This window comes from Cyanistes caeruleus, chromosome 1 (genome assembly GCF_971803275.1).
Source record: "Cyanistes caeruleus chromosome 1, bCyaCae1.hap1.1, whole genome shotgun sequence".
NCBI lineage: Eukaryota > Metazoa > Chordata > Aves > Passeriformes > Paridae > Cyanistes > Cyanistes caeruleus.
Genome location: NC_141701.1, coordinates 107,158,097 through 107,173,249, shown reverse-complemented (window position 1 = coordinate 107,173,249; position 15,153 = coordinate 107,158,097). Strand labels below are relative to the sequence as shown.

Here is a 15,153-nt window from a genome sequence, read left to right as displayed (position 1 = left end):
CTTTGTTCATTGTTGAAGTTTATTCTTCTTGGCCAAGGCTGCTTTTATCATCTCCTGCAGTATTATGCTGCTGCTAGTTCGATGTTCAGGATAATTTTCTTTTATGTCAATAGATGTTGGTGGTACTCATGAATGTCCTTTGTGTGACCACTCTGGGACTCTAACTAATTTTAATACTTGGAGGAGATGAATCTTGAGCAAAAGTAATCTACAGTGCTGAAAAATGTGACCTATTGAAATTACCTAGTCATTAATTTGTGATTCCTGATAGATGTTACTGTTAAACAGAGAACATTTTTACATTTCTGGTGTCACACAAATAGAGGATATTTGCAGTCAGTCAATGATGAAGCTTTACTGTAAAAATAACTGTAAATGGCAGGATTTATTTGTGGTTTCCAACCAGCTGCCCAAATGCATTTCCTCAACATTCATTTTGTTGCAGGAAGCAATCTACAGAGTGCATGTGTCTGATCCTGCTGTAATCCTTTGTAATTTCTGCTTTGCTCAAATGCTCACAGGGGTCTGATGAGACCATTCGGGTTGTGTCCATGGACAAGGATTACCATGTGGAATGTTATCACTGCGAGGTAGGTCAGCAGCTTTCTCAGGGAGTAAGTGCTTAATAGTCATAACTGCTATTATTTTTAAGATGGAAATAAATCTCCTGCCTTACAGTGGCAGTAGCTGAGCAATTCAAACCTTGCAGTGTGAGACCCTTTCTGTCAGTGACTGAGAAATTTCCAGATTGAGGACAAAAGTTTTTGCAGCAATTTGTTTCACTTCTAATTTCATTTGCTATCCGTAAAGTTATGGGCAACAAGTTATTTATTGCTTTTCAAACTTGTCAGTTTACTCATCTGTGCAAGAAGCATGATGACTTAATAAGGTCTGTTGCTGCCTTTCAGAAACTTCAAGCTCCAGATCACACCAGTGTATCTGATTTCCAAGTCAGATTGTTGAAAAATGCTAAGGGAGTGACTGATCCTGTGGGGTGTAAGTTACCCTCACTCTCATGGGAAATGAATGTGTCTTTGGGGCTGGAGAAAGGATGTGGCTGCACAAGGAAAAATTCCAGGAGATGCCAGCTCATAAAAACCATTTAGTCTCCATGCAGGGCATCTCCAAAAGCTGCCATACTTCCACACGGAGAATTAAAATAAATAGTTTTGTTTTCTCACTGTGCTTATAATGCAGTGAAAAGAGGCCCTGACTCCACAAGCTGATTTCACATCAGTACAACTGTAATGTAAAGAGGTGAATCTTACCTGACAGTGTAAGGAGACACAAGTGTGTTTAAAATACAGAGGGCTGCACCTTACCACACGATAAAGCTTATTCAATAAAACGGCTTCAAACAAATTTGTACAAAGCTGCCCATCAAAACTCCTGTCTTGAGAAGATGTTTTTCTTCTTGTGGTACATGCCGGACCTATTAGGAACGAGCTGTTGTCTGGGTATCTTCTGTCCTTGTCACAAAATCACTTTCCTGGAAGCCAGACCCCAGCTGACACTGAAAGATGAACACAAACTCTAACAATTTGCACGGCCTCTCTTTGCAGGACTGTGGGATGGAACTGAACGACGAAGACGGACATCGCTGCTACCCACTGGATGAACATTTGCTTTGTCACTCCTGTCACCTGAAACACATAGAGAATGGCACAACCCCAGCAGCTGCCTACCAGCACCATTACTAGTCAGTGTGGCCAGTGTTGGGAAGCCAGGACAGAAGACTTGATACATGATCTCCCTCTCCCCACCTTCAGCTGATTTCCTGTGCATGTTTTTTGCCAGTCAGCAATGTTCCTGTCAAAGGATATTAGAGATTTTTGCTGGATTCACCAAGTTTGTGTGCTTGTGGGTTTCAGCTGCATCAAACCACATCTATTTGACCAAGAATGTGGCATGTTACCTAAACAGATCAGTTTACTTTTACGTGCCTTTTTCTGCCACCTGGAGATTCCTCTGGGCTCATTTTGGAATCTTCTTCAGTGAAAGCACAATTTGCTCTCGTGCCTATGAACTCAGATCGTGCCATGCACAATGAAAAAGCAGGCTTGCCTGCCTGCCTGCCAGGGACATCCCATCAGTCTACTGTTCCCTGAAAGCACATTTCATCAGGTTCCCTGAAGGACACCAAACTATTAGTACCAGCTTTTTAGACACTCTCTCTTTTTATTAGTTCTTTAGAAAAAGAAAAGAAAGGGGTCTGTGCAAAGTGGCACACCCAGACCTTTCAGTTAATTCCCTGAACTCCAGTATCAAGTCAAGTAAAAGCACCAATTCTCCAAGCCCAAACCAGGCAATGCTGTCTGGCAACTGGAGGTCAACATCCCATTTTGTTTGTCAACATCCCAGAACAAAAAACTGGAACAAGCTAGGCTAAGCCACTGCAATGACTTGGGGCCCAGTCAGGCTTGTGTGTCAGCATGACACATATGGGCCAGTCTGCTGTGTCAGAGTCTGAACAGTGGATCATATTTGGAAAGGAAAGGTCGGGATGCTGAAATGAGGGAAATCCACCCTCATTCTTGCTTGCAGGGCTCACTTTGGAAGAAAGCTCTCTGTACACAGACAGTTGCCTGAGTTTGTCCTCTCAGCTCAGCCCTCAGCCTGGCTATTCCTTTTCATGGTGTTTACCAGCATAAAGCCATTTCATAGTGGTGCTTATTTAGAGCTCAAGAAGCGAACTTGAGATTGTTATGAAGGCTTTGTTATGCAGGGATTTTAGAGCCCAGCTCCACAACCTGAACTCAGATGAGTATGTTGGCATAAACAGATTTGCTCCTATGAATAATAGCAGCTTATCTGACCAAGGGGTTAGAGAGTTTGGCCCTTACTTTCCATTCTGCTGAGAAAGCAAGAAGGCAAATTGTTTCTTTTCTTGACACTCCTACCCTTTATAGTCAAAACTGTTCCACTCAGTGATGGGTTTGCCAGCAGTGCATGTTCTGTACCTACCAAAGCTGAGCAGCCCCTCGTGTACTGGTACTTTTGTTTAACAAAAAGTTCTTAACTTAAAGCCTCAGATACAGCTGGGGATCTTAACTACTCTTTGTGTGGAAAACCAATTAAATCCTCAAGTATCTATGCTGAAGATGTAAATTTGGTTCTGACTGGCAAAGGATGGGATGACATTCTTGAAGATCTTTTCAGTGTGGAAACAACAGTAAATTAGATGAGCTGTGGCATTGGGACTCCTGAAATGTGCCCATGCTGAAAACCCATTACAGTTCAACAAAACCTCTTTTCCAATAGCATGGATGTAGCTTGAACTTCACTTGATGTAGTCAGACAACAACGTGTACCCATCTGGAGCAGCACAGGTGTCAGGTAGCAGCAAGTTCCCTGTCTCTGCCTGTGCTAATAAATCATCTTGCCACGGCTGAAATGTGAAACTGCCCCAGCCTCGGGAGCTTAGCATGGAGTTTCATGGTGCCAACTGACCATCCAGCCCTCTGCCCCATGCAGCTGCAAGTGCCCCTGCCTGTTTCCACTGCTCATCAGGATGGGGATGGCAGCTCGAGGCTGGAGGCTGGTCCTGCCTGGAAGCCATCCAGAGCTTTGGTGTAGCTTGGACCTGTGACACCATTTTTCCTGGGCACATGCATCCCTTCAGTGAGTGACTAAAAGCTCAAGGGGGTGCACTTTATCACTGTGAAATATATCTTCTGAGAGTTTTACCTTTGATTTTAGAGGAGGTAAAGTTGACCCCAAATATGTGAGCCCTCCTAGAGCCTTAAATTTAGTCTCCAAATGCTGGTAAGGAAAGGGATGGGAGCTGACACAAAATGTAAGCAGCACTGCATCCAAGCAGGATGGATCGAGGGCAGCAACAGCCAGGGCAGATCCCAGAGTGCTCTCACACCAGTGTATCCCATCAGCTTGTGTCCTGCAGCACAGCTAGGCTGGAGCAGGGAGGGGGTGTTCAAGGGGTGACTGTGGTCTTAGGACTGTCTGAAAGGACTGAGCTGGAAAATAACACCAGCTCACAATCCCTAGTAAATAATTCAGATAGTCCTGGGCAGGTGGATCTGTGCCCTAGGCTGCTTTTGGCAGCAAGGGCAAAGAGATATCAAAGTGGTTTTTTGAAGTGAGCTGGAAACACCAGCCTTGGTCATCTGTTGCTGTGTCTGAAAGACCAGCTGCTATGTAGTTCATGCTTTTGCTACCTCTCAATTTTTTAGATCAAGCCCTTGTGCACATTTTTTGGCCTTCATTTTATAAAGATCAGAAAACACTAGTGGGACTGGTATTTTCTTTTTAAACTGCAGTTTAAACTTCTGTCTCACCCTTGCAGTTTTTCCCACAATCTCAGAATAAGCAGGAGAGAAGGGGACTGGGAGAAGGACAGTTTTACTTCATGGAAAGCCTTAAGCAGGCAGTTTGTGGCAAGAAGCTCTCTCTGCATCACCAGAGAGTTTGGCCTCTGCTCCCACACAGTGTCTTATTCCTGTCAGCCATCCCGTATCCCTTGGCGCTTGGGAAATGAAGGCTGCCCTACTTCCAGTTTTGAGGTCCCCTATAAATTATTAAGTGCTAAGACTCTCCTTTCCTCTATTTACAAAGAGCTGGAAGTGACAGTGTGAGGCTCTTGAAAAAGGAGCCTGTGAGCTTGTGGTTTTGAAGCTAAAGCATCTACTGCACTGCCCTACACCCCTGTGTGTGCTAACTTGCACTGCTTCTATCTCTGGGAGTTCAGATTCATTTAAGCTCAGTATTATTTCTCCCAGTCTGTGAGGGTTGGAGTGAGTCCCTGTTGATTTTCCCCAGCTAGTCCCCAGCTCTGCAGCTGCCTGACAGTGGATCTGGCACAGGGGAAGGCAGGGGCATCCTGCATAGGGGAAGCTTCTCCTCCTGACCCTCCACCGGGCATCTGTGGAGCTGCAAGCCCTCGTTGCCTGCCTTCAGGCAGCTCCCCCAAAGGGAAAAATAGCTCTGGAGCTGGAGGTGTAAGGCTTTGTGTCCTCTGCAGAAGAAATTCAAAAAACATGTTAAATTCCACCTATCTCCTGGCTGATATTGCTGTTCAAATGAACCTTGTTGCCTTTTAATTTATTGAGAAGCTATGAAAACCGTACTATGAAAAGTTAGTCCTGGTTCCTCCCCCAGCAAGTTCTTCTGATTGGTTTTAAAGTACGGGACCTTTGGAAATCCCATTGTGCTGTTAATGAGTAACTTTCATGCAAATAGTTATTCAAGTGAGTTCCCTGAAGCCTGCTTTCAGGAATCAAAGCTTAAATGATTTTTTCATTCAGATCATGCTGTTAAATTTCTATTGCTTAGAATACAGAAACTCATTTAAATAGGGATTTTTGCATAAGAGCCGGGGGAAAGCCCCAGCTACAGAAGCAACAGACATTTTTGTGTAATTTAAAGTGTAAGAAGCACCTGTGATCAAAGCAATTTGGGAAACTGCCCTGATGTTAAAACACAGGAACAGCAGTTTCTAACACTCTGGTAAAGGAGCATTTGAAAAGATCTGTGGCTCTTCAGTTTCTGAGTTTCATTTGGGGGCTTCTAAAACATTTTCCCAGTCTTTCAAGGTTTAAATGCTTGGTTTTTTGATTTTTTTTTTTTTGGTAGATCTTTTTACTACAAAGTGAATAGCTGCTTAGTCTGGAAATGATAGAGTTTCATCAGCAATCAGGTGCGATGTGGCAGCCTTGAAAGGGGGAAACTGGGCTTCCAAGAGCTGCCATGTGTCTGGCTGGCCATTCCAAAGAAAGGATTATTTTTTTTTTTGGAAAAAGATCCCATATGGGCCTTGACCACTTGCTATGTGCTCACTTTTGGGGTGATATGTGCAGTTGTGTCCATGCACATGGATGTGTGGCAGATGCTGCCTGTGACACACCTGCCTTTCACACCTCTCTGCCCATGCCAAGTGCTTGTAGGCACCTTTTAAGCAACTTTCTGTGCATGAATGTAATGACAAGTTGGCCCAGGCTTCCTCACTGGGAAACACCCCTGGAGTACCTGCAGGCAGGGAAGAGCTATGACCAGATACACATCCCTTTCCCCATCCTGTGAGTGCCTGTGCCACTGGGATAAGCTGGGAAGGGGTTTGCATCTCTCATCATCACACAGCATTTGTGTGCATTCGTTTTTCTTTTCCATTCCTGTGTCTTGCTGCTTGCTGGCTGCAGTGGCCCTGGATGTACTTATTAAAGCTGACTGGGCAGACATCTTCCTGTCACGAGCCCAGAGAGAGCTTGGAACTGCTCACCCACTCTTTTCCTATGGAGAAGCAAAGCTTTCCTGAGCAATAAAAATCCTTACCCTGCTTTCTTCCAGGGCAGCCAGAAGCTGGTGTGGCAGAATGCATCTGCAACCCACTCAGACACCGCAGGAAATGTGAAGATCCTGTCCCCATGTGCAAATACATGGCAAAGGGTCCTGTAAAGGCAGGAGTGCCCTGTGACCCTGATGGAGGGATGACTGGGCTGCAGTAGTTCCCAGCCCTGCTGGCACCAACCCTCCTCCCCACGCAGCAGGTCTGCGGAGCATGGCCAGGCAGGGACCCAGGCACACACACACACACACACACAGGCTCTGGCTTTCTGGATCTGGAAAGCAAATCCAGAGCCTGGCTAACAATACTGAATGGTACTAGTTATTTTATGTTTCCTTCAAAGCTCAGCTCCAGGATAGAGTATTTTAGGATTTGTGCTGGTGTAACTAACCTTAGCCTCCTGTGAACACAGCCCTCTTTTCTTCTGTGCTGTTAAGTATTTATAAAGAATGAAGACTGGTAGCAAAACGAAGCCACTGGTCTGTTGTGATTTCAGTGATTAAAGACAGTATCTTAAGCAACACTCTGAGTCAAGTCTTTCCTAAACTTACAACGATTGTCATTGCCCAGAGTCCATAGTGGGGGGGAGTTATGCTGTGAAATGATGGTTTCCCAACCTCTTCCTTACTCCTGTCCCCCCACCTCAGTGGGGTTCACTGGGAATTTCCAGTCCTTTGCAGGCAGCTGGTATTTGCTGCAGCTCCATGGGAGGCTGTCCTACTCTGGAATCCTGGGGAGGAGGCTCATCCCAGGCTGAGGAGCTGGGGAGGGATGTGCTGCGTGTGGGAGCAGGCTCTGACCCCAGTATGGGAGTCTCCTTTGCAGCAGTGGTGGGAATGGGTTCCTTAGAGGGTTTTGGGTAGTGCTCCCATGTCAGGCAGCTGCACTGTGCTCCTGCTGTCCAGATGCCTCACACCCGAAGACTGGATGTTCGCCAAGCAGCACCACAGCAGGTTGGAGCCATCACCTAAAATGAAGCAAATAAACAGGAATAACTAATTATAGGTCCCCCTCCTTGGGTCAAGAAGCTGCCCAAACCTGGGGCATGACACCCAAAGAGCGGTCTCCAGTGGGAAAGTGGCCAGGAGGTGCCTCAGTTTTGCTTCCTGCCAAACCCCAAGGCCTGCAGGGTCAGAATGCGTGGCCCGGTGAACAGCAGCTATCCCCGAGCTGGGGGCTGCCAAGGGCAGGAAGCCCTGTTGTACACCACCCAGCCCTGGGAGGTTTGGAGACCCCCACATTGGGAGCAAGAAAGTGGCAGCGGTGTGCTTTATGGGGGAAGGGGGGGGCTGTAGGCAGCACCCTCGGCTCGAAGTACAAGAGGGGAAAAAGAAAAATATGAAGTAGGGGTGAAAAAGGAGCAGCCGAGCCAGCCAGGAGTCGAACCTAGAATCTTCTGATCCGTAGTCAGACGCGTTATCCATTGCGCCACTGGCCCTGCTCGAAAACCGACTGCTGCCGCCGCACACTTCAGCACAGGCACTGCTCTCGCGCTGCCTCGGCCAATGGCGGCGCCGGCGAGTGCGCCCGGCCCCGCCCCCTCTGCCATAGGCGGCGCCCCGCCCTGGGCTCGCCAGCGCGCCCGCGGAGGTTTGTCCCGAGCGGGGCTCCGTCGCTCCAGCCCAGGGACGCGTCAGTCGGGCAGGGAGGGAGCGGCCGGGTCGGAGCGGAGCCGGCGGCCGGGGACAGCCCGAGGGGACGGATGGCGACGGCGGCACCGGCGGGAACCACGGCAGCGGCGGCCTACGCCTGCCTGAAGCTGTGAGTGACCTGTTGGGACGCGGGTGACGCGGCTCTGGCACCTGCCGAAGAGGATTGAAAGGGAAGGGAGGAGCCGCCGGTGGAGCGACGGTCGCTCGTCCCGTGCTGTCCCCTGCCCTCCCCTGGCCCGTCCTCTGCTTTTTCTGCCTGTCTTAGCTCCCTCGCTCCCCCGGGTGACCGCGAAGGGCTTGGCCTGAGGTGGCGGCTGCGTGCGGGAGGAGGGGAAGGAGGAGGGAGGACTTTGGCCGCAGACACGGGTCCCCTGTCGCCGTCCATCCGACAGCGCTGCGGGCGGGCGGCTCCCGTGTCTGTTTCGCTGCCCTCCGCGTGTCCAGGAGGTCAATGCCTGCGGGCTTCCCTCGGCGTGAGGAACCAGGGCTGCCTGCTGGTTGTGGAGGCTTCCTCTCTGGAGCCGTTCCAAACCCACCTGGACGCGTTCCTGTGTCACCTGCTCTGGGTGACCCTCCCTTGGCAGGGGTGTTAGACCAGGTGATCTCCGGAGATCCTTTCCAACCATAACAATTCTGTGATTCTGCCTTCGTGCTGGCAGGCGGCCGCTGTAGGGGCTGGGGCACTGGCGTAAGGCTGGGAGTGTGCAGCGCCGCTTGCCAGCAGAACGTTCCCTAGGCGTGCTTGTCCATCGGCCTCTCGTGACACAAATGGGCTTTTTTTTTTTGTTTGTGATAGTTTTGATGCCAGTTGATGACTGAGCTTTGAGGGCTTTGAACTTTCGGGTCTCTCCTGTGCAGTGCCGGCTGTGACTTTTCCAGATAAATTATTCTAACTACTAACAGTGTAATTTTATTATTAAAACTTTTTTTATTATTATTTTTATTTTTAGAGGAAATTGTAACCCTTTGAACATGTGTGTATGCCACATGTTTGTTTGCTGCCTTTAACACAGCAGCAGAAGTTGCATAACCGAAAGCAGTGCAAAATGAACACTGCAAGAGGCATCTCCATTGTAAACCCTCACACCAACCAGTTCAGATTCCCAAGGATATTGCTCTGAGCATGAGACTCTTCATGACTGTCTGAAGGCAAAAGTGAAGTGTCTTTGTGTGTCCTAAAGGCATGCCCAGGCTTTTGACCTCTAAAGAGCAGCTGGAAACTCCATAATTGAGTTACTGATGCCATTTTCAGGCAGCAGTATCAGAAAGTGACTCTTAAGCCTGATTTAACTGTACTTTATGCTCTGTTAAATTTCATTTGACAGTCATCTTTTGGATTCAGAGCAAATAGATCTTTTGGAGGTCTGTATAAACAGTTTGCCATAGTGCTGTTATGTGTTTCAAAGTCACTGGGCTTCTTATTTTTGTTAGGTTATTATGTGAGGGTACACCAATCCTGGAGATAATTGAGTATTGCTGAAGAGTAAGATCATCAATGTTGGCTGAAGGACTTTACTTGGCAGAAAGTTGTGGGATTGTTTTGTTTTGGTTTTTTTTGTGGTTTTTTTATAGTTTTTTTTCCTTCTTGTCACCTTAGCAGTATTTGTCTTTCTTGAAGCTGATCTTGTGATCTTTTTGGCTGCAGAGGAGCAAAGGTGAGCTGTGTGAGAAGCAGTTGTGTGACTTATAGTGCGGAGTTGTTGTTACTGAGAAATTTTTCACACAACAGCACTTTTCTCGATACAGGATAGTAAAGAATTCTCTCATTCAAAGTTTAATCTTGGCTAAAAGTACACTTTGATCTTTTTAGAACAAGGCTGTCTCAGATGTAGTTTAACATGAGTTTTTTCATAAACATAAAAACAGAATTGTTTTGTGTTCTGAAAAATGAGCTTATTTTCTTTTCTCGTCACACCAAGTTGTGATAATGGCTGCAGCCTTTCCACCAAGCAATTGAAGGTACAGGGCCGTAACTTGGATGATGACTCAAACCTACCAGATTGTCAAGGTCAAAGGAGAACATTCTCATGAAAAATCCAGGCTAGACTTCAATTTGGGGATTTAGTGGTGGCAGTGTTTGGGTGTGGGTTTTTAACTGATTACTCACTCTCAAGATGATAAGGTCAGATTCTGCAACTGTACCTCTTCTGGGTAGTCTGCTGGCCCTGTACAGAGCTTCCCTGATTGCGGTGCTCTGCAGGGTCTGTGTACATCCAGACACAAGTTCTAGCTCTCAGCACAAACCTCTTGTATTCTCCACCTTATCAAAAGTAGTGGTTCATGCCCTTTGTGCTTTGACCAGGGTCATCAGTCAGGTTCAGGTGGTAACAATAAAAGTGCTGCTGTCTGCCATTTGTGCTGCTTATGGAACTTACTGAGTGACACCAACAATTATTGGGAAAGCTATGAACCTGACAACTGTTATCCATAGTAATCACCTCTGTCACTGCTATATTTAATTAACTTCTTCTGGTAGCCTCAGGAGTTGCCAGTCCAGTTAATTTATAAAAACTGATTGTTGAAGGTGTCTGCAGAATAGAGAAAATCCTGACTCTTGTTTTGTCTCAGTTAAAATCACTTTAATCACTTTTAAAATTTGTGCTTGGTTGAAGACTTATCTTGCTGATAGCCTTCTCAGTGTCCTGTAGGTCTGTGACACTAGCTGTGTTTCAGACTTAACTCCTCCTGCCCATAGTTATGTTGCCTCACATGCTTTGTGAAATTATTTATCAGTCTTCAGTAGCTACTGCACTTGAACACAGTGCCCATCCACTCGTGTTTGTGTTTGGAGGGAGGTTTAAAAGGGCATTTTTGTTTGAATAACACTTCCAGAAAGAACAACTACAAATCCCTTTCTTCCTGCTCCATCTAAGTGGCTGTCGTGGTAAAGCTTGGGATGTTGATTGAGCAGGACATTAGCTTTTGCAGTAAATTATTTTCATCTAGAGTGAAACTTCACGGGAAATAGACATTATGTAGCTAGACCTTTAATACATGCCTTTTCTGTTTTGTTTTTAAATGGAATTTCCATTAGTATTCTAAATCCTGGGATTTTTCTCCCTGCAACAACTACTGCAGTATGGGAGATGTATGGGTTCCAATTCTTTGAGCTGTTTCTGCTCGAGGAGTAGTATTTATGGGAGACATATAATTAGCACACCTGCTCACCTAGAAAATCTGGAATCTCTGGAGTGCTGAAACCACTGGTGTGTTAGCTCTGTTACTTAACATACTGTTGGGGCTCTGCATAAACTAACATCTTTCCTGTATCTCACTGCAGAGCAGTTTGCTGTGCTCAAGATCCCAAGTGCACCCCTGTGCAGTATAGGGTGTGCTTTTGGCTTGCTTTATTACAGTATTCAGAGGCTGACATCAAAGAGTTCCCTGCATTAGAGCAATGTTAAGTATTTATGGTGAAATAATCAATTACTGAAGTAAGGGTTTGGCTGTTGAGGCCTTAGAAGGCTAAGTAATATTGAGTGAAGTACTATCTTTAGTGGCCATTAGAGCATGCTGGGTCCTCTTTCATGCTGTATCTGAACACAGGAATATTCCTATGTGTAAGATCAACCTAATTAAAATGTGGGATGCAACTGTGCATCATCTGTATGATACACAGTGCTTCTTTATAACATAACTAAGGAAGTGAAACTTCACAACAAATACACAAACAAAAGAAATACTATCTCACTTTACTGTAAATGAGTCTGACTTTGCACTTGGTGTAAGCAAGCAGTGCTTTGTTCTTTTTTTGGCTTTTTTTTAATGTTTCTGTTATGCTGGGAATCAATACTTTTTCCCTGCAACTTTGAATTGTAGGAATGAAATCTACTGAGTTGCTTTATCTCTTGGCTTCAATCAATACAGTTTCAGTTGTAGAAGATTATCAAAATGAAATCCAAGTCACCTTTAGTAATATTTGAAATGGGAATTTGGTGATTGCAGTTCTTCAATACTTCTTCTCTTGAGTAATATGAGTTATACTAAAAATGTAAAATATTTGCTCTTATCACTTTCTTTGTTCTTTAGCAATATTGAGAAATAGTGCATTATAATGATGGTCTGTTTTCTTTTAGTTAAAAAAAAAAGAAATAGGAGAACTCCAATTTTGTGAAGATTTGACATGGTATTAAGTTGTAAGGGAAGCAAGATGATGATGATGAACCAAGGTGGTGAGAGCTCTTGATATCCTGTGTGGTTCTAGACAGCAGTGACAGTGTAGCTGAGGAGAATGCAGGCTCCACTGTCAGATGTGAAGTTTATACAAAACCAGAATATTGTTATTTTTGATATAATATTGGCACTTGGACTTTCATCTGTCCTTTTATCATTAAAAGAATGGAATGAATCTGCATTTTGTAATATTAAAATATTGCAAATTTCTGGTTGTGAATGATCCTTTCTTCACCATTTAATATCTCCCTGTCAGATGAGTGAAATTAGCATGTGTGCTATCTGTCTAAGCTTTTGATAGACATACAAGCTTGCTGGTGAGTACAGTTTGGAGATGAACCTATTCTTGCATGCAATGTTCATCAGCTTCCTTTCTGAAAGACAAGTGAGAGGCAATCATCTTGACTATAGCAATTTAATGCTAGAAAAGGTCATCTAAGTGTGAATGAGACTACTAGCCTAGTTCTGGTAATTGGTAAAGTTGTAAATCAGCACTTGGGCTGGAACTGCTTTGAGTCTTGGCCTCTTCCTCAACTGTATTTATTTTAGGAAATATTGAACTTCTTGCACAAATGAAGCAAGGACTAAGTGAATCATCTTTCTGTTGAAAATTCTGTAGAACACTAATTATCCCACTTCTTCTGAAGCACGAATTTAACATCTTGCAGGGCCTTAGGCTTTCCAGTTTGTATTGCACAGCTGCATTTAAGGCAGTTTTTAAAGGTGATCCTGGCAGTGTAGTATTTGTTCAAGTTCTGTCAACTTTGCAGGTTGTTAACTTCATTTCCTTTTACTCCTGTTTCCCCCCTCTCTGAAGAATCAAAAACGTTTCTGTTTCAGACTGCTGCAAGCTGCTGAAGCCTTTTTGGTCCATTGAGCTGAAAACAGAGATGACTTGCCTTACATTTTCTGACACTTTTGTCACCAGATTTGGTCCTGGAGAGGACCATGGGAAAGAGGACTTGGAATAAATGTGAAACATAAATTTCTCGCTTTGCTTAAACTATAGACACGGTGTAAGAGGAAACAATGATAAAATTGTTAAAAGGGCAGTGGTAGTGGCAGGAGATAATGTGGTCTAGGATTTGAGAGAGAGAAATGCTGTGATCTGATCTAGCAAAGCGGGGCATATGACACACTTTGAGAGACCAAACATCATTTGCAGCAGCAGCCCTAATTCTCTGTTTTCTTTCCAGTTTGGGGGATATTGAGATAAAAGACTTTTTGTTCTTTGGGGAGAAATTGTTTTTCTTGCACGTAGTAAAGAAAACATTTGTTTATATGACAATTATTTGAGATTTGTAAGCTTCTTCTGTGTTGGTTAAAAACAGGCTTTAACTAATATGCATGTGAATCTCTGTTCTGAGAGTGTAGTAGTGTCATGGCCATGTTGTACTTTATAATGTAAGGAGCAGCTTTTAAAAATACTGATCATGGATGGAAATGCTTTCTTTGTGTCAGTATAGATGTCTTGTCCGTGTTGTGCTCATCATACAGACATAGTTCTCAACACTTTATGACCTGATAAGTTAATGTATTTTTTCAGCTTACTTTGTTTGAGATACTCAGATGAGTAAGAGTCCATAAACACCTGTGTTGATGGCACAACAGGTCCAATATTAAACTTCATAGAGTCTCTTCCCAATTGTTTTAACTGGAATCTTGTGTGTCAGCTGTCATCCCAGAGAAAGATGAATGTTCAGCTAAACCAATTGAAAATGAGCTGCAGCTTTCTCTAGTGGAAAAAATCTTTCCTGCTGCCTCCTGCTAGTTAGCAATAGATTTCTGACTGCATCTTAAATAGTATATCCGCTTTTATTTTTAGATTCTTTAACAAACTGAGAGTTTGTAGGTGTCTTTAAGCTTGTCTTGCCCCTCTTCTATCTGTGTACGCTTGTTTGCTTTTTGCCATAGAAACAGCTCCCGTTATTGCTGTGAAACTCCCCTGAAGAGCTGGGGGTGCACTTCATCAAAAACAAAAACAATGGAAGCAAAATAGGTGTTTTAAGGCTTTAGTGTTCAGTGAACTGCATGTCTGTATTTCTTACTCTGGTGTTTTTATTTTCAAAGATTAAGCATTTAATACATGTACGTGGAAGATTTAAGGATGCTGATTTACAAAGGAAACACTGTAGATATGTTTCCCATTTTAGGACCCATAGACTATAATGAAGTTAAATTATCTGATGAACACTTAACTATTAGTTGCTTTACAGGCGGTTGTATTATGTTTGGTGGATTTTTTCAGTTCAGTATTTGCTCTTCTCTGGCTATCCTCTAATTTCACAGTTAGGTTGTGGAATCACCATCCTTTGAGAGTCAAAACACACCCTGAGAAACAGGCTTTAACTTAGAAGTTAAATAAACTTTGAAGTTTGCCCTGCTTTAAGTGGGTAGAAAGTGGGGGCTTCATGACCTCTTTTTAAGGACTCTGGTGAGTTGATCCGGGGTGCACACTGGAGTGGCTCTATCATTCCCTCCTCACCTGGATAGGGGATAGAAAATAAAAGGAACAACTGGTCATTCAAGATAAAGGCAGGGAGTGATTACTCAGGAATTACAGTCATTGGCAGAACAGAGTCAACTTGGGGAAGTTAGTTTAATTTAGTAACAATCAAATCGGGATAGGATAATGAGAAATAAAGCCAGATCTTAACACTTTCCCCTCACACCTCCCTTCTTCCCCATCTCAGCTCCACTCCTAATTTTATCTACTGCCTCTGTCTCACCCAGCAGCACAGGGAGACTGGGAATGGGGTTTGTGGTCAGTTCATCACACTTGGTCTCTGTTGCTGCTTCCTCAATGGAAGGACTCCTTTCCCTGCTGCAGCATAAGATCCCTCTCCCAGAGACAGTTCTCCACAAGCCTGTCCACAGTGAGTCCTTCCCACAGATTGCAGTTCTTTGTGATCTGTTCTAGCATGGGTCTCTTCACAGAGTGCAGTCCTTCAGGAGCAGGCAGTTCCAGCATGGTTTTCCCCCAGGGTCATAAGTCCTGCCAGGAGCTTGTTCCAGTGCAGGCTTCCCATG

The 15,153-nt window shown here is 44.6% G+C and overlaps 2 protein-coding genes, 1 long non-coding RNA gene and 1 other non-coding gene across 5 annotated transcripts in view; 2 read left to right on the top strand and 2 right to left on the bottom strand.

Annotated features, from left to right (window-relative positions):
* LIMD1 (LIM domain containing 1) overlaps positions 1–6,821 on the top strand; it is a 33,394-nt gene extending 26,573 nt beyond the window's left edge. For both annotated transcript variants that reach the window (XR_015275560.1, XM_023919852.2), the window contains 2 exons: positions 522–590; positions 1,563–6,821. Coding sequence is in view for 1 of the 2 variants with exons in the window: in XM_023919852.2 (XP_023775620.2) it covers positions 522–590; positions 1,563–1,700 (207 nt within the window). In the remaining variant the exon portion in view is untranslated. The remainder of the gene's footprint in view (positions 1–521; positions 591–1,562) is intronic.
* LOC147655808 (uncharacterized) lies at positions 5,572–8,059 on the bottom strand. The gene is made up of 2 exons (XR_015275561.1): positions 7,685–8,059; positions 5,572–7,265 (listed from the first exon to the last, which is right to left on the bottom strand). It is a non-coding gene; the product is annotated as an uncharacterized LOC147655808 (long non-coding RNA).
* Positions 7,664–7,736, bottom strand: TRNAR-ACG (transfer RNA arginine (anticodon ACG)). The gene has a single exon. It is a non-coding gene; the product is annotated as a tRNA-Arg (tRNA).
* Positions 7,879–15,153, top strand: part of SACM1L (SAC1 like phosphatidylinositide phosphatase) — a 29,605-nt gene continuing 22,330 nt past the window's right edge. Inside the window, exon 1 of the mRNA XM_086848191.1 lies at positions 7,879–8,059. Within this exon, the coding sequence (XP_086704317.1) occupies positions 8,001–8,059 (59 nt within the window). The 5' untranslated portion in view covers positions 7,879–8,000. The remainder of the gene's footprint in view (positions 8,060–15,153) is intronic.